The sequence below is a fragment of the Typopeltis vanoorti genome, chromosome 14, assembly GCF_054136105.1.
Source record: "Typopeltis vanoorti isolate ZY-2024b chromosome 14, IOZ_Tvanoo_1.0, whole genome shotgun sequence".
Classification (NCBI taxonomy): Eukaryota; Metazoa; Arthropoda; class Arachnida; order Uropygi; family Thelyphonidae; genus Typopeltis; species Typopeltis vanoorti.
The window spans coordinates 29,722,372-29,750,093 of NC_143562.1; the positions used below are offsets into that span (position 1 = coordinate 29,722,372).

At 38.3% G+C, this 27,722-nt stretch overlaps 1 protein-coding gene across 3 annotated transcripts in view; it reads right to left on the bottom strand.

Annotated features, from left to right (window-relative positions):
- LOC150099333 (extracellular matrix organizing protein FRAS1-like) overlaps nucleotides 1-27,722 on the bottom strand; it is a 1,385,483-nt gene that overhangs the window by 992,095 nt on the left and 365,666 nt on the right. For all 3 annotated transcript variants that reach the window (XM_090403569.1, XM_090403568.1, XM_090403570.1), the window contains exon 22: nucleotides 7,674-7,817. In XM_090403569.1, the coding sequence (XP_090259695.1) occupies nucleotides 7,674-7,817 (144 nt within the window). The remainder of the gene's footprint in view (nucleotides 1-7,673; nucleotides 7,818-27,722) is intronic.

A 27,722-nucleotide genomic window follows, 5' to 3' on the forward strand; every position in this document is an offset into this window, starting at 1 on the left:
GAATATCAGGAGGTTAGTTATTGAGAAGAGTGTAAGATAACAGGGTAGCAGGAAAGCTTGTCAGTGTGTTATCCAGATATGAAAATGATGAGTTGAGACGGAGAGCCAAAATCATGAATACTATGCTAGAAGAGCTGTGTGAGGATTATAGAGTACAGAGAAGAGAATCCTGTTCTGAGTGAGGAGAAGAGAATCCCATCTTTCCTTGTTGAAGATCTTGTCTGCATATTAAGTGCTTTCAGCAGTCTTACTTGCTTTTCTGGTTATTCTCCAGTTTCTCCTTGTACAACAGCTTCATGTTTTTGCATTTTGTTTTGTACCTGTTCAGTTGTTATACTAGGTTTATTATTGGTAATTTCAACTGATGTTGTTCCATCTATATTTGACTGAGAAAATTTCAACTCTACAGTGTGAGAGATGAAGAGAGAATGGGAATGCAAGAAGAACAGGAAAATGGGATGAAGTCGAGTAGACAGGGAGACATGGCATAGGGAGAGTGGATATTGAAAGTAGCACTGAATGTGTATATGAAGATGGAATATATTGTGATGTGGGTGGGGAAGTTGAGATTGAGCAGATATATGTGGTAAGCAGTGATAAAGGTGAATGGGTAGGGGCAGGTGTGGTGGGGAAATCATAACCAACAAGTGGCTTGGATAGGACTGGTTATAGACCTCAAAATGAATTACTGTCTGTGTTTTTAAATGCCAAAAGTATCAGAAATAAGGGAGATGAAATTGTTTCACTGATTGAGTTTATTTGCTCCAAAATCATTGGAATAAGTGAAACATGGTTGAATGAAGATGATATACTAACGGGAATAAAAATGGAAGGATACAGCATTTTTTTACGATGATAGAAAGGACAAGAAGAGAGGGAGAGTGATGCTGATGACAGCAGGGGAATTATGCCCAGATAAGGTAGACATGAAAGAGAGAAATAGTAGCAAAGGCAGTGTGATGTAACGTGGAGATTGACAGAAAGACATATTTAGTTGGATGTTACTATACACCAGGGAATGGGAAGGGTGGTGATGAAGAAATGTATAAATAACTTGGATTAGTGAACAAAGGAAGGGTAATTTATGGGTGAGTTTAATATGCAAGCATAGATTGGAATGAAGAGACAGCATTTGGGAATAAGGAAAATGAATTTCTCAAGTTTTTGAGAGATAACTATCTCAGGCAGCATGTCACGGAGAGCAAGCAAGAATCAAGAGATTTAGATCTGATCATTTAATCAGAGGATATAATTGTAAGTGGGGTTTCACACTTTCCTCCAGTTGGTGAGAGAGTGATCATGAAGTGATCACCTGATTTGTGGCTAGCCATATACAGACTTCTGTGAGGAAAGGATATATGTGGAAGTACAAGGCTGATGATTATGACAAGCTTAGGAAACAGCTTGGAGCTATAGCATTAAATAAGGAGTTAAGTGATAAGGAAATAAATGCTGCTTGGGAACTGACAAAGAAATACATGACAGCATCAATACGTGAATATATTCTGAAGGCCAAAAAACTGAATAAGGTAGGTATAAAATGGATGAATAAAGGACTTAAGCACGAAATCTGGAAGAAGAAGATACTTTGAAGACAGTACAGGGTGAATAGTGGTAATAATCAGTTTCACGAAGAAGCCAGAAAAGTGACTCGGTTAGTAAGGAAAACAAAAGTGCAGTATGAGAAGAAATTGGCAAATCAGGCAAAAAAAAAAAAAACCTAGAGAGTTTTTTAGATATGTTGCAAGTAGAAGGAAGAATGATCATGGTAAGATATTGTTAATGGATGAAAATGGTAGAATGGTTACTGCTACAGAAGACATTGTTGAAGTATCAGTGATCAATTTATAAAGTTGTTTCATCCTTGTTCAGGGTGGATCATAAGAAATTTAAGCATAGAGGACAACATAGAAGAGGTTGGCTTAATTGTGAGTTAGCAGTAGGTATTTAAGGAAATAAATAATCTTCATGTCAATAATTGAGGAGAGAATAGGTACAATATCAGAGGAGAGGGATTGAGAGAGAGTTATGGGAATGGCAGAAGAAGAGAGAATAGGAACAGTATAAGAGAGGGAATGAGAGACAGAGTTATGGGAGTGATAGAAGAGGAGAGAATGGGAACAGTAGAAAAGAGGGAATGAAAGAGAGTTGTATGAATGATAGAAGAGGTGAGAATAGGATAAGTGGAAGAGAGGGAATGAGTGTCAGATATAGGAATGATAGAAGAGGAAAGAATGGAAACAGCAGGAGAGATGGAATGAGAGGAATGCAAAGGAGCACAAGGACTAGAGATAGAGTGATGTAAGGAAGGCAAGTAAGTAGGAGAGCACAGAGAGAAACTGTTACAAGAGAGAGAGAGTGAGGGATGCATGTGAGCAATCGAGGAATATGGTGGTAAGAGATGTAATGTATGGGGACTCAATGATCCGTAGTGTTCAAGATAGGATGCGTGAGGAGTGTTTGCCAGGAGGAACGATACAAAGTGTGGCTATGGCAATTAAGAGAGGTGAAAGGGTGGATGAGATGATTGTGATGGTGGGAACAAATGACTTGAGTGGTGGTGGTGTAAATAGGACAGCAAGAGATATGAGATTCTTGCTTGAGGCTGCACGAAAGAAGAAACAGAGAGGAAAGATAGTGTGTGTGTGTGTGTTGCCTAGGTATGATAATGTCGAGCTGAGCAGAAGAGCGGTGATATTGAATGGCATAATAGCGAGAATGCGTCAGAAGAGAAGATTCAAATATGTGGATGCTTGGTGTGAGTTTGAGAGCAGACAGGAATCGTATGTGAGAGACCGCCTGCATTTGAATGAGGAAGGACGTAGGCATCTCGAGAGATTGCTGTTCTGAACGAGTCAGTGTGACCCAGTGTGGATGGTAGCAGGGGTAGCCTCATGTGGAAATGGGTACTTGGGAGAAGGGGGACGACATCAGGTAACGCTGAGCCCAGTGGAGTCTAGAGGATATAATGCTGGGTATAGAAACAATGGCATTTATGTGCTTTATACTAATGCCAGGAGTATTCGGAATAAGGGAGAGGAATTGGTGGCACTGATAGCATCAGCCTGGCCAAAGATTATTGGGATCACAGAGACGTGGTTGACTGAAGAGGATATAATAACAGGAATAGAAGTTGCTGGATACAGCATTTTTCGGCAGGATAGTAAGGGAAAGCGTGGTGATAGAGTACTGCTTATGATAAGTGACGACCTATGTCCTCTAAGAGTGGAGACTTTGGAAGGCTGTGACACTAATGATTTTGAAAGCATATGGTGTGAGGTGGAGGTGGGCAAGACAGGATATTTAGTGGGGTGTTGCTACAGACCAAGGAGCACAGAGGGTGGGGACCAGGAGATGTTGAGACAGTTGAGAATGGCAAGTGCAAGAAGAACGATTGTTAAGGGAGATTATAACTACAGAAGTATACATTGTGGATAGGAAGATGCATGTAGCAATAAGAGAATGGAATTTCTAGAATTCTTGAGGGACAAATGTCTTAGGCAACATGCAACAGAGAGAACAAGAGGTTCAAGAGTTTTGGATTTGGTTATAGTATCAGAAGAGCTGATAATAACTGAGATGACATCTCTCCCACCAGTTGGAGAGAGAGTTACCATATGGTTTTGACTTGGAAAATGAATAGACATGCAGGAGTATCAAAGAGACGGGAACGTATGTGGAATTATAAAGCAGGTGATTATAATAGTCTAAGATGTCAACTTGGGGAAGTTTTGTGGAGGGAGGAATTGGAAGACCGGGATATCATTAGTGCTTGGGAAATTGTGAAGGAATATTTGTGAAGGAATAATGGTAAGCTGTATTCCACGAGTGAAGAAGAGGACACAATTTGAAGTAAAGTAGATGACAAACAATATTAAACAGAAGCTACATGCGAAAAAGAGACTATGGAAGAGATATAAGGAGACAGGTGAAGAGTAGATGCATGAAGAATATAAGACACAGGCCAAAAGAGTGGCTAGTATGGTAAGGAAGGTGAAACTGGAATATGAGAAAAGATTTTCCCTTAGATCCAAGGAAAATTCTAGGGAATTTTTTAGCTATGTGGCCAGGAGGAGAAATGACTGTGGAAGAATGACATTGTGGAATAAAAATGGGAATAGAGTGACTGATGCAGAGGACATAGTGGAATTGTTCAATGAACACTTTATTGGAGTATTTCATCCTGGAGGAGTCAATTTGAATACCAGAGGGATAGAGCAGGTTCCAGGTTTAGAGGTACAGGAGGAGAGTGTGTGTTCCACATACTGAGTACTCTGGATGTTAGTAAAGCTGTGGGACTGGATGGTATTTCGCCATGAGTTTGAAAGAACGTGCTAAGGAACTGAGAGTGCCCTTGACCTGGCTTTTCAATGAAAGTCTGGCTGTGGGAAAGGTGCCGATGAAATGGAAGGAAGGTAAGATAGTGCCATTGCATAAGGGTGGTAACAGACTGGAAGTGTCTATTATAGGCCAGTTTGTGTGTCATCAGTACTTAGTAAGATTTTGGAGAAAGTAGTGAGGGACCATATACAGCATTGGGCAGATGAGGGTAATGTTATCAGTGAGAGTCAACATGGATGCCAATCCCGAATATCAGATTGGTCAACTGGATTCGGGATTGGCTGTCTGATAGGTATCAGAGAGTTGTGTATGGTGGAGCAGTTTCAAGGAGACAGAGGGTTACAAGTGGGGTCCCACAGGGCTCGGTACTAGGACCTATATTGTTTAACCTTTATATCAAGGACATTGTCAGTGGATTGCAAGGGGATATTCGGTTGTTTGTGGATGATGCGAAGCTGGGAAGGGTTATTAGTAATAGTGCAGATGTGGTAGCTCTGCAAAAGGATTTGAATAAGCTAGATAGATGGATAAATGAATGGGGATGTCAGTTTAATGCAGCAAAATGTAAGGTCTTGAGGTTTGGGACACATCGATGGGACACTGCATACTCTATGGGAGGAGTTAAACTGGAGGAAGTAGGAGAGACGAGAGATCTGGGTTTGATGATTGATAGAAACCTGAAATTTAGGGGACGTATTGGAAAGGTAATCAAGGTAATGTAGAGGATTGCTGCAATAATGAGAAGGACACTGACCTGCAGAGATAAAAGGGTTATCATTCCGTTGTATGACTCTGATCAGACCACACTTAGACTATTGTTTACAGATCTGGTCCCCAGGATTTGAAGGGGATAAATTAACTGTGGGAAGGGTACAAAGGCGGATAACAAAGATGGTGTCGGAACTGTACAATGTTGGTTATGATGATCAGCTGAGGGAGTGTGGACTGCAGAGTTTGGTGGATAGAAGAAGGAGAGGCGATATGATTGAGACTTTTAAACTGTTGAAAAGTGGTTACAGCATTGACACTGGGGGAGTTCTTTCGCTTGGTTGAACAGCGGGAAGGAGTGATGATAAGAGGCCATCCCTGGAAGTTACGAAAGGAAACCGTGAGCAAGAGGGTGAGGAGTGGTTTCTTTGCGTGGAGGGTGATTGAACCATGGAATGCATTGTCTGATGGAGTGGTATAATAGACTTTGTGTTTCCTAGGAGGAAATCGATGAGTCTCGATAGAGACTCATCGATTTCCTCCTAGATCTTGATAGACACAAGTCTATCAAGACTCTCGATGAGTCTTGATAGACTTGTGTTTCTTAGAAAGGACCTCCCATGATGATTCTTTTGACTCCATGGAGGCCTGAATAATAATAAAAATAATAATAAGGCAATAGGATTTGATGACATATCACCCCGCATTCTAAGGGAATGTTTCAGGGAATTCGCAGTAGCAATGGCATGCCTTTTTAATTAATCTTACAACAGCACAGTTTCCAAGGGAGTGGAAAGAAGATAAAATTGTTCCACTGCATAATGGTGATGATCAGGCTGTGGCTTCAAATTATAGGCCAATCTGTATATCTGGAGTTGTAGTAAAGATACTGAAGAGATTGTTGAGAAGTGGGATACAGAAGTGGGTTGATAATAGCAGTATTCTTGGTGATTATCAGCATGGGTTTGTTAAAAGGAGATCATGTTTTACTAACTTACTTATGTACTATAACAAGGTGACAAATACCTTGGACAGGGCATATGCATATACAGTGGTATATTTGGATTTTAAAAACGATTTTGATATACTGCCACACAACAAGCTGTTAAATAAATTGAAACAGATAGGTTTGGATAACAGAATTCTCAGTTATATCAATGACTGGCTGTCAGATAGGTATCAGAAAGTTGTATATGGGGATGCAGTATCGCAAAAGAGGTCACTAGTGGTGTACTGCAGGACCACTGTTGTTCAATTTGTATGTTAATGATACTGGGATAGGTTTAACTAGTGATATACAGCTTTTGCAGATGATGCAAAATTGGGGAGAGCAATGCAGAGTCAAGCAGATGTTATGGCTTTACAGGAGAGCTTGAAGAGAGGCATTCGGAACTATCAGATCAATATTGAAAAGTGTAAGGTTTGAGATTTGATAAGCAACAATGGTATGCAAAGTATACATGGTGGGAAAACTTTAAAGTAAGTAGAGGAGATGAGAGATCATAAAGTGGTGGTGGACGAGGACTTAAAATTCAGGGTCCATGTTGCACAAGTTGTGAGGACGTAACATCAGATAGTGGCAATGATGTGGAGGACAATGACATGCAGAAATAAAGAGATTATGATGCCATTGCATAAGGCCTTCATCAGGTCTCATATGGATTATTGTGCAAAATTTCGTTACTGGGTTTCATGGCAACGAGGATATGTTGGAAAGGATCCAGAGAAGATTCAAAAAGGTGGTCAGTAGTCTTTGGAATGTGGAGCACAAGGACAAATTGGGAGAATGTAAGTTGCAAAGCTTCATGAATAGGAAGAAGGGGGGGGAGGTGGATATGATTGAGACATATAAGCTAGTCAGGGGGTTGTTGTCAGGTTGACATAGAAGAGATTTTCATAGAATGGGAGAGGCCATAGCTGGAAATTGTATATGGAGAGTGTGAGCAGAGGAATCAGGAAGCATTCTGTGGATGGAGAGTAGTTGGTGAGTGGAATGCATTTCCTGAGTGTGTTGTGAATGTAGACACATTAAATCAGTTTAAGGCACAGTTGGATGAACATTGTGTGCAATATTGGGTACTTCCCACAATGAGTCTCTGACTCATGCAGTTCCGATGTCAATAATAATAATATTAGTTAATATAATGGTTTTTATGGTCTCTTTGTTTATACATACTAGTGCTGAAGTGTTGATGATATCTGCTATGTGTAATTAATTTTTGCAAGTCTTTTTATACAAGTTTTGTACTCCTGATGATGTAAGTATGACTTATGAAACTTGTTGGATAATACTGTTTATTTTAATAAACCTGTTTTAAGGTTATAAACAGGTGGTCTCAATACCAGAAATTAAATAAATAATATTCATTATTCTTTCTTTTAATAGTGTTCTTTTAATATGAAAACCTTTAAGGCTCTTTTCTTCAATAACAACAAATAGTTTATGAGCATTCAAACCAAACAATTCTTTAAGCACTTCATAAAACAGGTAAGCACCTTGACAGAAAGCATACACATTTTTATTCCAACTGATTGTTTGAACAAGTATTATTTAATAAAATTGTAATAAATAAATAGACTACACCAGAAAAATAAATAAATAAGAGCATAAACAATATACACACCATGGCAAATTCCAGAAGAATTGTAATAGCCTTGTAAGCACTCAGTAAGACACACTCCATTATTTGATAAGACATTATTCCTTTCACAGGAACTGCAGCCAGTAGCACCATATTTTTCACATGTATTACATGATATGTGACAGTCTGAAAAATATATAACTTCCAATTAATGATTGAAATTACACTATGATGAGAGAAAGAGAGAGATAATCATGTGAAGATTTCCGTGGTTAGGAAGTTCAATCGAATTATTCCAATTTTGTGACACATTTTTATTAAAAAAGACTATTTTTTAAAACTAAACAAGTACTAAAAAAAACAAACCTGACAAGTTTATTAGTCATCAGACTAACATCTTCAGGGGTAAAGAAAACTAACAGTTTAAAGCACAACCTATAAGAAATTATGAAAAAACAAGTTCATTTATTAGTATTATGAACATCAAAAAAGTTTGTTAAAAAAACAAATAACAGATCTATACAACCGTTAATATGTGTTAGCTGGAAACAATGCTATTTGATGTCACTTTCTGTGGTTCACTTTCGCTCTGTCCAAGGTCTGAACTGGGCAAATTTTTAATAAACGCTGACCAAACTTGATTTAAAATGAAACCTTGATTTTTGTTGCATTGCATAGCAATTTTAATTATATTTGCTGCCTCTTTGAATTTTCTTGTGAAACAATTTTTATCAATGTAGGACATGTTTGTTCTGTCCCAGAGTACATCATGACCAGTAGAAGCTGTGTGAAATGCCAAGCCAGACTTATTTTCTCTCTTTTTTTTTTGTACGTCCTTTTGATGTTTGCTCATGCAGATTTCTCCTGATCTCCCTGTCTGGCCTATGTTGACACAGGAACAGTGAATATTATAAACTCCTGGTTTTTTCATTTGTTGATGTGGAGATTTCAGAGGATGAAGAGATTTTGATATTTTTTCAAGTGGCAGGAAAATCACTTTTATGTCGTACTTGTAGAGAAGTTTGGCTAATTTATCTGTTACATTTTTGATATAAGGAAGGGTGACTACGTTGAACTAGAGGAAAATAAAAAACTTCCTTTCCTAGACATCCTTATAGAAATAAATGAAAGAAAAACCAGATTATCATTCTCCATTTATAGAAAGCCAACAAACACAGGAAGATTCCTTCATGCTACCTCACACCACCATCCCAAGCAAAAAATAGGCCTCATAAAAACCTTAAGGGATAAAGCATACAGCATTCCCAGTACAGAAGAAAAGCGGAAAGAAGAAATACAATACTTAACACAGATCCTACAACTGAATGGTTTCAAAACTAAGACAATTAAGAAAATTCTCAATACAGCACCTACAGGAAATTTAAATAAACAAGATTTCAAGAAGGCAGTCACCCTTCCTTATATCAAAAATGTAACAAAAATCATCCAAAACCTCCACATGAAAAAACCAGGATCATATTCACTGTTCCTGTGGCATCTGCTACGTAGGTCAGATGGGGAGATCGGGAGAAATCTGCATGAGCAAACATCAAAAGGACATACAAAAAAAAAGAGAAAATAAGTCTGGCTTGGCATTTCACACAGCTTCTACTGGTTATGATGTACTCTGGGACAGAACAAACATATCCTACATTGATAAAAACTGTTCCACAAGAAAATTCGAAGAGGCAGCAAATATGATTAAAATTCCTATGCAATGCAACAAAAATCAAGGTTTGATTTTAAATCAAGTTTGGTCAGCGTTTATTAAAAATTTACCCAGTTCAGACCTCGGACAGAGTGAAAGTGACCCATAGAATGCGACATCAAATAGCATTGTTTCCAGCTAACACATATCAATGATTGTATAGATCTGTTATTTGGTTTTTTAACGAACTTTTTTGATGTTCATAATACCAATAAATGAACTTGTTTTTTCGTAATTTCTTATAGTTTGTGCTTTAAACTGTTAGTAATCTTTGCCACTGAAGCTGTTAGTCTGATGACTAATGAAACTTGTCGCGTTTGTTTTTTAGTACTTGTTTAGTTTTAAAAAAACAGTCTTTTTTAATAAAAATGTCGTCACAAAACTGGAATAATTCGATTGAAAGAGAGAGATGTTTCGAAGAATTAGTTTATAGGCAGTTATTACTACTTTAGTTTTATCATATCTTTTCCTTTTTATTACTATTATTATTATTATTATTATTATTTGACACCTCCAGGAAGTCCAAGACTCATTGCTGGAGGGCACCTGCTCTACAGCTCTGTCTCCACTACTCAATCCACCAATGCCATCTACCGCCGACCACCACGACCACTAGTTTTTCCACAGATAATCACAAACATCCATGCCCATGGCGGGATTCAAACCCACAGCCTTTTGGTTGGAGAGTGGATATGCTAACCACTCGACCAGCCAGCCTTTAGTATTACATGGTCATCAGCATTCATTTCCAACAACTTATAGAGACTACAACCCTGTTAGAAATAATTATTTTAATTTCTCAACGTTTCGACTTTCATATTAAGATCATCATCTGGAATATACACATGTATATATATATATATATATATATATATATACAGAGACAAGCTATATTACATTTCACACAGTATCCAAAGAGACAATGATTTCACGAAGAGTTATTCTACTGAACTGACCTCTAGTGGAAAAAAAATTAAATAAATAATACATCAAAGCTATCTATTCATGACAACATCACAGAACAATTTTATGTAGATAGTTTTATTACAGCAAAAGTGATGTCCTAATTTAACAAGAGAGTTGTTATATTAGAGTTGAGATCCTGGATTACCTATTATCATATTTATACCCACATTCTACCCGCATAATCTTTCTGCCTAAGAGTCAATTATAAATATGATTATCGGTAACCCAGGATCTTGGATCACAGGAAACTCATAAAGAGAATGACTGAAAATGAAAATAAAAATCAAAACTCTGTGATGTAAATATGCAAACATCAAAGCTTAATTTATGATCTTTAGAACAATAGCATAATGCTGAACAAAAGAGCAGACTCTGTGGACGATCAGAATTCCACAGGACTTGGGATACTGGCTATTTACATTTGTAAATTAATGATATAAGGAATGCTTTGAGGGAAAATATCCAATTGTGTGCTGCTGATGATGATGATAAACTGCAGTGGAAAATAAATAAAGGCAATGTAGAGATCCTGCAGGATGATTTAAAAAGATTTAAACAGATTGATGCACAAAATGATTGCCATGTCATTATTAAAAGAAGTAAAAGTTTATACACTTAGAAGTTAAAAAGATTATAATCTGCATATTAGACTAATAAACTAAACTGTCAAAAAAATAAGCCTATGGATTTGAAGTTCAAAAAGTGGGGAAAAAAAGTTCAAAGGATTACTTTTTTCTTATGTTGCTTCCACCCATGAAAGGTTATTTGCAAAGTTATGATACATCTTTATTGTGAGTATGATAATGATTGTTTTTTCTATTTTTATCAATTTTTATTTTATTTTTTACATAATCCAGAAACCCTGCTATAGAGACCAAACACAGGACTTGTTCAAGCAACTTCAGCCCTCCAATAAGCAGGGCGGTGGTCTCACAATTAGCGATGAAATTCATCTCCAAAATTCATCAACAAAATTCTTAATATGTTCCCTACAACTGCTGTGCTTAAACAAGATTTTAAGAATGCAATCATGCTCCATACATTAAGAATGTTACAGACAAAGTGGAAAAGTTACCCCATAAATATGTTACAACATTAAAGTGGTTTTTTTAATATTGCATAAAATCTCTAGATTCTTACATCCACCAAAACCTCAACATCATCCCATGAAAAAACCAGGCATTTACGAGATTCATTGCTCTTGTTGCATTTGCTACAAGAGCAATTTTTCAATGTGAGAACATATCGAAAAAAGAAGAAAGCATAAATCAGGTTTGGCATCCCATACAACTACCATAGGCCATCAAGTAGTTTGGTAACAAACAAAAATGTCTTATACTGATCAAACCAGTTTTACAAGAAAGTTCAAGGAAGCCTCTAAAATGCTGGGTATCCCTATACAATGTAACAAAATTTGAGGTTAAATCCTACACAAAGTTTGGTCTGCTTTCATTAAAATTCTAACTGCTGCAGACCTATGATATGATATACATGATGCTACAGAATGAGAAGTAACAAGAAGCATTGTTCCAACAAGTATACAATAACCAATTTAACATTTTTATTCGGGTTACTTATATGTATGAATTGTGAAGTTCTGATAGCATCTATCAGAACTTCACTGTTTCTCTGTTTCTGTACAACTTTTTGCTTTTTTGCTAATATCCCTGATGATGTTGTAAGTCTGATGATTTATGAAACTTCTAGGGTCATATTTTATTCAACTCGTTAATTATATTAAAACTTGGTCTCAATACCAGAAACTATCTACAGAACAGATAAGCCACAGATACTTATGCATTAATTTAGGACATTCTTTTCCCAAACTGTGATACAGTATTATTTTCTTAAGTTCCCTAGTGTGTGTGTGTGTGTGTGTGTGTGTGTGTGTGTGTGTGTGTGTGTGTGTGTGTGTGTGTGTGTGTGTGTGTGTGTTGTGTGTGTTGTGTGTGTGTGTGTGTGTGTGTGTGTGTGTGTGGTAGGGGGCATGTGTACTGCATGGTTATTCAGTTTGATCTAATCAAAACCATTTGTCATTCAATAATAATAATAATAATAATAATAATAATAATAATAATAATAATAATAATAATAATAGAAGTTCCACACCCATAATTTTTTCTCTATCATTTATTTAGCATATGTGAATTATTTAACTAAATAAAATGTATATTATATATAGTTTTGTGAAGGGTCTGATGAGTTTCATCCCGATATACCACATTATTATTATTATTTATCAGGTGACTTTTGTACTAAGAAGTCAAAATAAAAAGAATTCGGAAGAAATAGTTATATTAAAATGTAGAATATTTCTTTCTCCTTCCCCTCGTTTACTGTAATGTAATGTTTCTTTAATACCATCACAGAATCTAATTAATGATGCAATTAAATTCACTTGTCTTTCTCTCAACAAAGATATTATTATTATTATTGTTCCGGGCAACTCCAAGGAGTTGACAGACTCATCGAGGGAGGCCCTAACATCATGTCAAGAACAACTATTCGACATTGACACAGTATCTATCATACCTTGTCTTGAACTCATTCACGGCCGTAGCACCCACAACAGACTCTGGAAGCTTATTTCACTCATTCACCACTCACCAAGTAAAAAACCTAGCTCTAACACCCTTGTTAACCATGCTCTTGCCCAGCTTCCATGCATGGCCCCTAGTCCTCCCACCACCAGTCATATTTTCAAAAATATCTTCTGGATCAATCTTATAGAAACCCTTCAGTAATTTGAATGTCTCAATCATATCACCTCTCCTTCGCATATCGACCAATTTCTGCAACAGACAAATCTTCAACCTATTCTCATAAGGTTCATTCCACAGACCTGCTATCATCTTGGTCACTCGTCTCTGGATCCTCTCCACTTCCTTCCCATCACGAAGAAACCCTGGTGCCCATAACTGGGCACGGTAGTCCAGATGGGGTCTTATCAAGGTTCGATACAGAGGAATAACAACTTGTTTGTCTCTGCATGTTAAAGTATTTTTCAGAAGCCAAGTGATTTGATGAGCTGATTTAGTCACTTTTGCAATGTGCCCCCTAAACTTCAATTCTCTATCCACCAACACTCCCAAATCCCTGGCCTCATCAATCTCCTGGAGTACGGTTCCACCAATGCGATATACTGCTGCTATTCTTTTTTTGTGGCAAATATTGGCTAAATATTTGCCACATTAAATTGACATCCATTTTTCCTAGCCCAGTCCTCCAAACTATCCAAATCATCCTGTAAAATTTTGACATCCTGTGCACTCACAATTGCTCTACCCAACTTTACATCATCAGCAAACAAGTGAACACTTCCTCTCAAATCCTTTCCTATATCATTGATGAACAAATTGAAAAGCAGTGGTCCAAGAACAGAGCCCTGCAGCACACCACTAGTCACAAGCCGTCTTTTAGACTCCACTCCTGAATAAACCACTCTCTGGTATCTCTCCTTCAACCACCCTTCTATCCATCTCACCAACCCTATATCTATCCCTATCTGCTCCTGTTTACTGATTAGGGTTCCATGTGGTATCCTGTCAAAGGCCTTGGCAAGGTCCGGTAGTATCACTGTAAACCCATTACCCCTATCCGGTTCAGCCGTCACTGTTGTTATAAAACGTGAGCAAGTTACTGAGGCATGATTTACCCTTTACAAAACCATGTTTTCCCCCATACAATATCACATTTTCATCTATCCAATCCTGTATTCTTTTCTTGACTAATTTCTCTAAGACCTTGACAATGATTCCTAATATGCTAATTGGTCGGTAATTTACAGCAGCAGTCTTGGAACCACCTTTATGCAGTGGAACTATTTTCCCCTCTTTCCACCCCCTCGGGACTAACCCAGACCCGAGACTCAAATTAAACAAAATGGTCAAGGGTACTGACAATTCTTTAGCTGCTTCTTGTACGACACGAGCTGGTATACCATCCAATCCTACAGATGTATTGACATTGAGGTTATGCAGTAGACTACTCACCTCCACTTCATTCACCACAATTCCCGTATAATCTACAGGTTTATTCGTTTCTGCAATGTCACCACCTGGATGATATATTCTTGCAAAGTGCTCACTAAGTAACTCAACTATATCATCTGATTCAGTTACCTCCCTACCATTGGCATTCTTTAAAATCATTCTGCCATGTACATTTTTCCTTTTACTTGCTACATATCTAAAAAACTGTTTAGGATTCTCTTTAGCCTGCATGGCCAATGTTCTTTCGTAATCCTTTTTTGCTTTTCTTACCACACTCGTTACCCTTCTGGCCTGCGCTTTATACCGTTCATGTGCCTGCCGGTCACCTTTCTCCTTAAATTCCCTCCATAGTTGTTTCTTTTTTTGCAGCTCAAGCTTAATGGTGTTATTCATCCATTTAACCCCTACTTGATTTATTATTCAGACTCTAGGTATACAGTCAGCCATTGCTTCATGCAAACACTTCTTAACTGCCTCCCATGTACTATCAACTTCTAGTCCTTGCAGTTGCAGGTGCCATGGCACTGAACCAATCAAACTCCTAAGCTTGTCATACTTTCCAGCTCGATAACTCCACATGTACCCTGTCTTAATTGAAAATTCCACACCTTTACCCACCTTCCAAGTCAAGACCCTATGATCACTCTCACCAATTGGTGGCAATGTGGTCATATTTGTTACAGCCAAATCCTCAGATGTAATTACTAGGTCAAGCACTCTTTGACCCCTAGTATTTTCCATTACATGCTGTCGCAGATAGTTATTCCTTAATAACAGCATAAAATCCAATTCCTTCCTTCCGTGTGTCCTCTCCTCACTCCAATCAATGCGACCATAGTTGAAATCTCCCATAATAATTACCCTCCTTCCACTCATTTCTTCTATTTGCTTGTGCATACTGTCACCACCATCTTTTCCATCACGTGGTCTATAGCAGCACCCAATTGTATATTTAGTTCTGCTAGCCACAATCTCACACCAAATGGCCTCAAATGTGCTCTGTTCTCTATCCTGCAATTCAACTCCTATTCTCCTTGGCTGCAGCTCATCAGCTATCATCAACAATACTCCTCCCCCCATTTTATTCTCCCAGTCATTCCTGAACACACTATACCCATCACATTCAATCCCACTAGCTATATCATCTACAGTCAGCCATGATTCACTAATACCAATAACCTGTGATCTGGAAGCATACATGAATTTAAGACCCCCATTAGCCCCAACCCTACCTTGATGCCTTATATTAACTATCCCACTCTGATTTGTTGTCCTTATTCGCTCAGGCATATTATATTCATTCCTACATTCAACTGCCTCCCTAAGGCCTGTATATCTACTCCCCCCCTTAATAAATCTAGTTTCCCTGAATTTGCACATCCACTACATTCAGCAACACTTTCTCAAGTCTCCTTACACCGTAACCATTCAAATGCAAACATCCATCTTATATAGATCCTTTCGCCCATCGAACTCACTCCACACATCCACAAATTCCACACCACTCGTCATACATAACCCATGCATAAAGTCATTCGCAATTATGGCCCTCCTTTTAAACATTTCACTGTCATACCGTGGCAAAAGACTAATCATTCTAACTCTCTCACTCTTTTCTTTTGCTACCTCAAACAATTCATTCAGGTCTTCTATCATTTCCATTTTATCTCCTTTCAAATCATTCATACCTGCCACAACAATCATTTCTTTCACCCTTTCCTTTTGCTGTCTAATAGACTCAGTTACATCCTTTATGTTCGCACCAGGTTGGTACGATTTTGTCAAATCCTCTACTAACACACCTCGTACTAACAAGTCTCCATACAGCACTCTATCCTTCATTTTGTTCATGTTCACACTCATACGCCTATTTTTCCTGTCATACTTTTTATTATTGGCTGGTTCATTCGGTCGACTTTTGCTCATATGCTCTAGCTGCTGTTTTGCCCTTTGTATCGCACCATTCAACAACACGATCTCACTCATTGCATCTATCTCATCTTTTTTATTCTCTGTAAAACCATTAATACTATCATTCACACTTTCTACATTCACACTCTCACAATTCTCTGGTACAACCTCGCCATTTCTTGTCATATCCCTATTTTCTTCATTCTGAAGTTTGACAAAAATATCACACTCACAATCCGAATTCTCCCTACATTTTCTACACACATTCACTTCTTTATTATCATCTAACCACACTCCGACCGCACTCCGCAAAGCGTACATTTCGCAGATAGTACACTGAATCATCTCCTTTATATTGCCATTCTTGAAAGAAGATGGCGAACCATCATTACTGGCCGCCATTTTCCTTCGTACTGGAGCCATACTTACTTGTAACATATTTTATCAAATTATAAATTATAAAACACCAAAAACACACAAACAGACGCACTGAGATACGCAAGGTAAACAAAACTACGCAATATTAAAGTAAATTTATCAACGATAACTGAAAATAACACTTATCTTATCAGGAGCTTTCACTAACACTACACACTACGAATCCCTCTAGCAATTATATTGAAAGTTATATAATTCATTTTGCAAAATGCTGTTGGTGTTATTAAAATGGATTGAAAACATTGATTCATGTTAAAATGTTTTGCTAAATTCAGGAACAGTTAGTTAATGGCAACAAAGACTATATGTAATTCAAGTACTGCACTGCACTTTTGGCAAAAATAACAAGTTTGAAGCTCATGCACACGAGCTTCAAAACCATCCAAACCTTAACCATTCAGAATGCATGCCAATCTCTAAGTTTTGGGAAGTGATCACTATTAATTGTTCATAATTTTTTTTTACATTCTTTTATTTATTTATTTTTAATTAATAATGATTTAAATTATTTTTTTATCTATGCAAGTTTTACAATTGTTCCTTTATTGTAATAGTGTAATCATATACTTCAACTGCAACTGAGACATGAGCTATTATGCTGTGCATGCTTTATGACTCATTATTGTGATTTGTGTTTTGAATGTAGTTAATGGTCTGTCTGTCTGATGATATCAACGTAATGTTGGATGAAATATATTGGAGTATTGAATAAAATTCTATACATTTTTTGTTATATGTGTAAACTACGAAAGTGATGACTTCATTGGACAGAGGAGATGGTTACACAGCAGTGGTGCACAAAGGAAATAAACACTAGAAAAATTTCCAAATATCTTTTCCTAATTAAAATTCAGTTTTTTATGTTGTGTCGTGTCTTCTATTTCTATATTGCTTATGAATTAGCAGTCACATAAGGTGGGAATACCCTATGGCTCTCAGGAATCATGGCCACTGTGAATGCAAGGAGAAAAAAAGTAGTGCTTGGGTGAACTGAGCACTACTTCATTTGCCCGAGCCAGGCCAGAGAGGAGATCACACAGATATCATGTATTGGCGATCACTGCAGATGCTCAGTCATAGGTCCTATGCAATGTGTAACATGTATTCTTAAATCATATACTCAATTCTACCAAGATTAAATCCTGAGTGCGCTACTGATACACAGTTGTATACTTAGATTTTTCAAAGCCTTTTGATCGATTACCACATGATAAGTTGATAGTCTAACTAAAGTAGATGGGGTTGGTTATTAGATTAGTGCACTGGATCAGAGACTGGCTATCTGATATGTATCATCAAGTTTAGGTCCATTGCTGTTTAACCTGTATGTTAATGATATTGGTGAAGATTTGGATGGGGATATTCAGTTGTTTACAGATGATGAAAAGTTGGAACGAATTATGAAGAGTGGAGAAGATGTTGTGGCCTTACAAGAAGCTTGAATAAATTGAGTGAATAGGCACAGGAATGGTGATGTGAATTCTATGTTGCAAATATAAGTTTTTAAATTTAGGCAACAAAGATGGGATGTAGAATTTATGCTTGGTGGGGATATATTGTTGGAGGTGGAGGAAATAAAGAGATCTTGGGGTAACGGCAGATAAGAACGTGAAATTTAGGGAACACATTGCCAAAATTGTGAGGACAACACAAAGAATTCTGGGAATGATTCGAAGGGCACTGACTTGTAGAAGTAAAAAGATTCTTGTTCCATTGTCTAAGGCTTTAATTAGGCCACACATGGACTACTGTGCACAGATTTGATCACCTGGCTTTCAAAAGGATGAAGAGATGTTGGAAAGGTTCTGGAGGTGACTGACTAAGGCAGTTCCTGCTCTCTGGAATATCAAATATGAGGAAAGATGGAAAATATGCAATTTACAGTCTAGTGGATATGAAGAAGAGGGATGATATAAAATGATAGAGACCTCAATTTAGTAAGGGGTTGTTATAGGATCATTGTACAGGGGAGTGAGAAGCAGGTTTTTGCATGCAGAGTTGTGAATGATTGGAATGCATTGTCTGAGAGTGTGGTGCCTGCAGATAATTTGAGTGTGTTTAAGCCATGGTAAGATGAGCTGTGTATATTATAAAAAGGACCTCCTAGATGAGCCTTTGACTCTTGAGGTCTTGGGATAATAATAACCCGTGTGAAAAGGCTTAAGTGCTGTGATGACATCATATTGGAGGGGCTTAATGGATTGTATACAGCACTCCGAAGGATTAAAACAGAATTTAATACTTCCTATATATTTCGTCTCAGTAAATGAGACATCTTTGGGGATTACAAAAAACCTAATGTAACATAAAAACAAATAACACACAATACTAAGCCCAACCACATGGGTGACACTAAAGTCCTATCTAGGTGGAGTGCACTCTAAGGGTGGTTGTAGGTGGCCTGGAATGTAAAGTGGAACCTCTGGTGACAAGCGTTTCCCAAATCTTAGGAAGCTTAATGCAACCATATTTGTTGAGATTCGGTTGATTTCTAAGAGCTGCTGCTGATTCTAAGAATAGTATCTCTTTTTTGAATTTGCTGTGGTGGAGCATTGTGGTTTTTTCCCATGAGATCCTGTCGGTTGTATCCAAGGCATCATCAGCCAGGCCTGACTGACCATAGTCATGTTTGCGGATGTATGACTTATGTTCCTCCAGGTAGATAGTGGCTGATCTGCATGCAGGAACAGGGCACTTTATAGACTCCAGGCACTTAGAGAGGAGGGAGCTGATCTTTTGTAGAGCGGATAAGGCTAGCAAGTTTGTGGGGCTTAAATGCTGTGTGTTGGTTGTACTTTTTTAAAATCTTGGCTATTTTTTCTGGATGTGCCACGGATGTAGGGTATGGTGATGGCATTTCTAAACTCTTTCTGAAGAGAAGACCGAGGAAAGGGGAAGGACCTGATTATTTTTTTAATACTGTGATCGCTGTAGCCATTGGAGAAGAAAGTGTTGTGTATGTGGTCAAGCTCGGTTCCACTGGAACAAAGATTGTGGGCTCTCTTGGTAAGAGTTTTAATAATGCCATATTGTTGGGCGGAGTGGTGGTGGGAGAGTTTGTGAATGTATCTGCCTGTGTGTGTGGGTTTTCTATATACAGTGAAGGAAAGTGTACTGTTGGGAAGGCGTGTAACTAAGGTGTCTAGGAAGGGTAAACAATTGTTCTTTTCCTTTTCTATTGTAAACTGGATTCTTGGATGTAGGCTATTGAGGTGACTGAGGAAAGAATCTAGTGTGTCTGGGTCATGAGGCTAAATAGAGAACACATCATCAACATATCTTAGCCAGATAGAAGGTTTGAGAGGGGCTGAATCTATGGCTCGTTTTTCAAATGCTTCCATATAAAATTGGCAAGAGGGGGTGAGAGGAGGAAACCCATGGTGGTTCCCTCTATCTGCTTGTAGATTTTGTTCTTCCAAGAAAAATAATCAGAATTGACGGCAGAGGAGAAGAGATCTAAGATGTCAGAAAGAAAAACGTTTTTTAAGAGTGTTAAGGTATCAATTAAGGGAATATTGGTAAACAATGAGGAGATGTCAAAGCTTACCAATATGTCTGTGTTATTTAAGATTAAATTTTCTATGAGGGTTTTAAAATGGGTAGAGTTTTTTATATAGGATGTGGAAAGTCCAGTGAGGGGGGGGGGGGTCAAAGAGCTGGCCAACTGTTTTGACAGCTTGTAGCAAGGTGCGTTAGTGGCATCTACTATAGGTCTTCTTAGTGGGGAATTGGGTTTGTGGATTTTTGGTAAACCGTATATAACGGAAAGGGTTGAGTTTTTTCGTGATTTCCGGGGGCCAGGAAGACACTTTTTTAAGTAAGTTTTTTAATTTTTTGACTTGTGTTTTTGTGAGGTCGTATTCTAGCAGGGTGTAGGTAGAGCGATCTTGGAGGATAATCCCCATTTTCCGATTGTATTCCGTGGTATTAAGAATGACTGTGGCATTACCCTTATCTGCTCTGGTGATGATGATACTTTTTTTCTTTTTGTAATTTCATGAGAGCAGTGCGTTGGGCAGACAATAAATTACTTTTTGGAGGCGGAAACTGGGCAAGGATGTTGGCGATGTCAAGTCTGATGTAATTTGCTATCTCTGGCACTAAGCGACAGATACTGCGTTCGACATTGTACATCACATCAAGAATCGGCACTTCTTTGGGAGTGACTGCGAAATTATGGCCGAGACTTAGGGCACTGATGGCATCGTCGTTGAGCCTTTTGGACGATAAGTTCACTACTGTCTAGACCAGTTGAATTTGCGGTTACGGTTTGGCTTTAACCATTGTTGAATTTGTTGATATGTTTATTTTTTTATTTTTTGAAATTCTTTCTGTGCGGAAGCTTCCGAGATGCCAGACAGAATAGACAAAAGTTCAGGATTAAATACAGCAGAGAGCTCTGATTGTAGGGAGCTAATGGCAGCGTTCGTCATGGAGAGGGTGGCACAAGTAGTGGCGATTTGTTACCGCAGAAGTGACAAGCTGGCTCAGTAATATATGCGGAGGGCTTTTTTGGAATGAAAGTTGATCTTTAGCTTGACACAGTTCGATATTACTCTTGTATCCTGACATCTTTTTAAAAAAGCCAGCCTATTTAGTTGCCTAGATAGTCGTAGTTTTGACTTACCGTATTGTCTGGATTTGCGTGCTATATCTTCTCCATGAATGATTAGAATCCATGTGTAAAGGCTTAAGTGCTGTGAAGACATCATATTGGAGGCTTAATGGATTGTATACAGCACTCAGAAGGATTAAAACAGAATTTAATACTTCCTATATATTTCGTCTCAGTAAATGAGACATCATCAGGGATTACAAAAAAACTAATGTAACATAAAAACAAATAATACACAATACTAAGCCCAACCACGTGGGTGACACTAAAGTCCTATCTAGGTGGATAGGACAAAGTGGAAAACCCACGCACACAGGCAGATACATTCACAAACTCTCCCATCACCACCCCGCTCAACAATATGACATTATTAAAACTCTTACCAAGAGAGCCCACAATCTTTGTTCCAGTAGAACCGCCCTTACAACTGAGCTTGACCACATACACAACACTTTCCTTCCAATGGTTACAGCGATCACATTATTAAAAAAATAATCAGGTCCCTCCCCCTTTCCTCGGTCTTCTCTTCAGAAAGAGTTTAGAAATGCCATCACCATACCCTACATCCGTGGCACATCCGAAAAAATAGCCAAGATTTTAAAAAAAGTACAACCTACACACAGCATTTAAGCCCCACTGCAAACTTGCTACCCTTATCCGCTCTACAAAAGATCAGCTCTCTCCTCTCTAAGTGCCTGGAGTCTATAAAGTACCCTGTTCCTGTAAACTGGCATACTTTGGACAGACATGCAGATCAGCCACTATCCACCTGGAGGAACATAAGTCATATTGAGTGACTGAACATGACTATGGTCAGTCAGGCCTGGCTGACCGTGTCTTGGATACAACCCACAGGATCTTATGGAAAAAACCACGATGCTCCACCACAGGAAATTCAAAAAAGAGAGACTATTCTTAGAATCAGCAGCAGCTCTTAGAAATCAACCAAATCTCAACAAATATGGTTGCATTAAGCTTCCTAAGATTTGGGAAACGCTTGTCACCAGAGGTTCCACTTTATATTCCAGGCCAACTACCACCACCCTTAGAGGGCGCTCCACCTAGATAGGACTTTAGTGTCACCCACGTGGTTGGGCTTAGTATTGTGTGTTATTTGTTTTTATGTTACATTAAGTTTTTTGTAATCCCTGAAGATGTGTCTCATTTACTGAGACGAAAATATAGAAAATATAGGAAGTATTAAATTCTGTTTGAATCCTTCGGAGTGCTGTATACAATCCATTAAGCCTCCAATATGAGGATAATAATAACAATAATAAAGTTCACAAGTCAGCAACTTCATTTTACAATGAAAAAATCATTAGAGTGTATACCAGAACTTTATTATTATTATTATTATTAAAAGTGACTTCCAGGTAGTCACAAAACTGATCGAGGAGGACATACATATGCACCAGCTATTATAACTTTTCTTTAATTCATTCACTCTACCAGCACACACACACACACACACACACACCACATCCAACGGCAATCCATTCCAAACATGCACCACTCCATCAGAGAAAAATTTAGCCCTCACCCCCTTCTTGACAGCATTCATTCTCAACTTCCAAGAATGTCATTGCATCCTTTCCCCACACTCCATAAAATGAAAAATAATATCTACTGAAACCCTGTATGACTCTTTCAGAAGTTTGTGAGTTGCAGTCATATCACCCTTCTCTCTCCTGTTTTTCTAGTGACTGCAGTCTACTAATTCCAAATCTGTCTTCATAATAAATATTCCACAATCGTGATATCATTTTTAACATTCTCATTTGTACTATCCCACTTTATCAGAATCACCTGAGAAATCAGGAAACCAGATCTGCATGCAAAAGTCCAAGTGAAGGTCTTGTAAAGAGCCAAAATGAATTCCTTATCTCTACGTGTCAAGGTTCATGTCAGCATTGCAATTATTCTTGTTGCATTTGCAATTTTTGCTATATGGTCCTTGAAATTCAACTTCCTGTCTACTAAAATTCCAAGATCCCTAGCCTGATCAGTTTCTTCTAGCATAATCCTACCAATATAATATGACACTGAATATCTAATAATACCAACAGGCATGACTTTACATTTACTAACATTGAACTGATATCAATTTTCAAATGCCCATAATTCCAGCCTATTCAAATGATTCTGCCAGTACATTCATCAGTGACACTCCTGATTACCCGACCTATCTTTACATCATCAGCAAATAGCTGTATGTCGCATGTCGAATTCTTCCCAATGTCATTAATGTACAGACTGAATAACAATGGACCACAGACTGATCGTTATGGCACACCACTGGTTACCTTAATTTGTGCAGTCTCACATCTGTTCATATACCACTTTTTGATATCTGTCAGTCAGCCATTCTGTTATCCATGCCAATAGGTTATAATCCAATTCCATATTCTCCAATTTATGTAACAGTTTTCCATGCCGTATTATGTGAAAAGTCTTAACAAAATCCAAAAGTATTATGGTGTATCCATTCCCCTTGTCTAACTCAATGATGACATTATTATAGAATGTCAGCAAATTATTCAAAGATCTTCCATTAGAAAACTCATGCTGTTCACTGCAAAGTAGAGAGTTGCTGTCAAGCCATTTCTGAATGTGAGCCCTAACCAACTTTCTCAAAATATTCACCACCAACACTGCAATATTGATAGGTTCATAGTTAGATACAAGCCTAAAGTAATTTAATAGACATAGCTTTCCGTATAACACTTGTGACCCCTCTGGCTTGCTGCTTATAACTTTCATAATGGACATCATCCTTATGCACATGGTATTCCTTCCACATCATCTTTACCTTAAGAATCTATTGCTTAATTAGAGCACACATCCATTTCACTCCTACTCTAGTTATTCTTCAAATTCTAGGGACACATTTTGATATAACATTAAGTATTCTAATAACACTTTGCATGCACTGTCAGTATCCTTCCCATCCAACAATTGATACTATGGTGTAGAACCCAGCATGCGCCTCAAGTGGTCATAATTTCCTGTTTTGTAGTTCAGCATGTAACCTTTTCTGAGTAAAAAATTCACAAACTTAGCCACTTCACAAGTAAGTACCACATGATCACTATCATTACCAACTGGAGGCAGAATAGTTACATCTTTGACTAAAATCTTCTTTAACACTCTTTGTCCTAGAGTTCCTTCTGTCACATGCTCTGCTTGAGGAAGCTGTCGTACAACAGCTCAATAGAATCGGCTTCATTCTTCTCATGAGATTTCACGACTACCCAGTCAATGTTTGGATAATTAACATTCTCCATTATGATTACTCGTTTCTCACTAATCATCTTTATTTAGAATGCATGCCTTTGTCATTAATTACTGATTTACTAGGTCTGTAACTACACCCCCACAATGTATTTGATTTGTTAGACTCTACCTCACACCAGATGGCTTCAAACATACTGTTACATACAAAACTGTTACTAGTATTGCATTTATAAGTTGCAACTCTAACTGGATTAAAGTCATCTAATATCACGAGCAACACACTCCCTCCTCTCTTCCCCCTATCTATCATTCCTAAAAATACTGCACCCTTCACTCAACACCAGTTATTATATCTGCTTCTCACTAATGGTCTCACTAATGGTCCCTAGAATTTGACAGGAATCACTAATGCCTACAATATGAGGTCCCAACATCAAAGGCAAGAAATTCTACACCTTTGTTTCTGATACTTCTAGTATTCATGTGCAGATATAAAAAGCTACCTGCATGCTTTTTTGTATATTCTTCTCTGTATTCTGCATGACAGTTGGATAACTTGCAGATCTGTGTTCTTACCTAGTGCCTTACTCATGCAGACATCTTTGCTCATGCTTGATGGGTTTGAACCAGACGAACACAAAATTGTTCTCTCCATATAATAATTTCCACAATAATACCCATTCCCATCACTATCACCATTACATTACATTGTCCTGTTACACACAGTTTCTTATCATTCCTTACATCATAATTTATTTTCCCTGACTCTATGTGTTAGTTAGGTCTGATACCTCTTTATGCATGCAGATTTTCCATAGTAAAGCAATTTTAAACAATGAGTATATGTTTGTTTATTATTATTATTATTATTATTATTATTATTATTCAGGCCTCCAAGGAGTCAAAAGACTCATCGAGGGAGGTCCTTCCTAAGACATAAAGTCTGTCAAGACTCATCGAGGGGAGGTCCCCCCCTGAGAAACACAAAGTTTATCATACCACTCTTTAAAGTCACTGACCGTTCTCGCTCCCACCACTCCATCAGGCAATGCATTCCACGGCTCAACCACCCTCCACACAAAGAAACCACTCTTTACCCTCTTGCTCACAGTTTCCTTTCGTAACTTCCAGGGATGGCCTCTTGTCATCACTCCTTCCCGCTGATCAACCAAGCGAAAGAACTCCCCAGTGTCAACCCTGTAACCACCTCTCAACAGTTTAAAAGTCTCAATCATATCACCTCTCCTTCTTCTATCTGCCAAACTCTGCAGTCCACATTCTCTCAGCCAATCCTCATAACTATCATTGTACAGTCCTGAAACCATCTTTGTCATCCGTCTTTGTATCCTTTCCACAGTTAATTTATCCCCTTCAAATCCTGGGGACCAAATCTGAGAACAATAGTCCAAGTGTGGTCTGATCAGAGACTTATACAACGGAATGATAACCCTCTTATCTCTGCAGGTCAGTGTCCTTCTCATAATAGCAGCAATCCTCTGTGTTACCTTCACCACCTTTGCAATATGTCCCCTAAACTTCAGGTTTCTATCAATCATCAACCCCAGATCTCTTGTCTCCCCTACTTCCTCCAGTATAACTCCTCCCATAGAGTATGCAGCATTCCATCGATGTTTCCCAAACCTCAAGACCTTACATTTTGCTGCATTAAACTGACACCCCCATTCATTTGCCCATCTATCTAGCTTATTTAAATCCTCTTGCAGGGCTACCACATCTGCGCTATTACTAATAATCCTTCCCAGCTTCGCATCATCCGCAAACAACTGAATATCCCCCTGCAATCCACTGGCTATGTCATTGATATAAAGGTTAAACAATATAGGTCCTAGTACTGAGCCCTGTGGGACCCCACTTGTAACCCTCTGCCTCCTGGAAACTGCTCCACCATACACAACTCTCTGATACCTATCAGACAGCCAATCCTGAATCCAGTTGACCAATCTGACATCCAGACCCATGTGCTGCAACTTAAATATCAGCTTATCATGTGGCTCCCTGTCAAATGCCTTCGCCAAGTCTAAGAAAATTGCAGTATATGCCTTTCCCTCATCTAATGCTCTTGTAACTTTATTATAAAAGGCTAGCATATTGCTAAAACAAGAGCGTTCTTTCACAAATCCATGTTGATTCTCACAGATAACATTACCCTCATCTGCCCAATGCTGTACACGGTCCCTCACTACTTTCTCCAAGATCTTAACAACTACTAATGACACACAGACTGGCCTATAATTAGACACTTCCAGTCTGTTACCACCCTTATGCAATGGCACTATCTTACCTTCCTTCCATTCCCTGGGCACCTTTGCCAAAGCCAGACTTTCATTGTAAAGTCACGTTAAAGGTATTGTCAATTCGCTAGCACATTCTCTCAAAACTCGTGGCGAAATACCATCCAGTCCCACAGCTTTACTGACATCCAGAGTACTCAGTATCTGAAACACACTCTCCTCCTGTACCTCCAGACCTCGTACCAGTCCTATCCCTCTAGCATTAAAACTGACTCCTCTAGGATGAAATACTCCAATAAAGTGTTCATTGAACAATTCCACTATGTCCTCTGCATCAGTCACTCTATTCCCATTTTTATCCCACAATATCATTCTTCCACAGTCATTTCTCCTCCTACTGGCCACATAGCTAAAAAATTCCCTAGGATTTTCTTTGGATCTTAGGGCCAATCTCCTCTCATATTCCAGTTTCTCTTTCCTTACCACACGAGTCACTCTTCTGGCCTGTGTCTTATATTCTTCACCCATCCTCTCTTCACCTGTCTCCTTATATCTCTTCCATAGCCTCTTTTTCGCATGCAGTTCCTGTTTAATGTTGTTTGTCATCCACTTTACTCCAAATTGCGCCCTCTTCTTCACTCGTGGTATACAACTTACCATTGCTGATAACAAATATTCTTTCACAATTTCCCACGCACTGGTGATATCCCGGCCGTCCAATTCCTCCCTCCATGAAACTTCCCGAAGTTGACGTCTAAGACTATTATAATCACCTGCCTTATAATTCCACATAAGTTCCCGTCTCTTTGATACTCCTGCATGTCTATTCATTTTCCATGTCAACACCATATGGTCACTCTCTCCAACTGGTGGGAGAGACGTCAACTCAGTTATTATCAACTCTTCTGATGCTATAACCAAATCCAAAATTTTTGAACCTCTTGTTCCCTCTGTTACATGTTGCCTAAGACA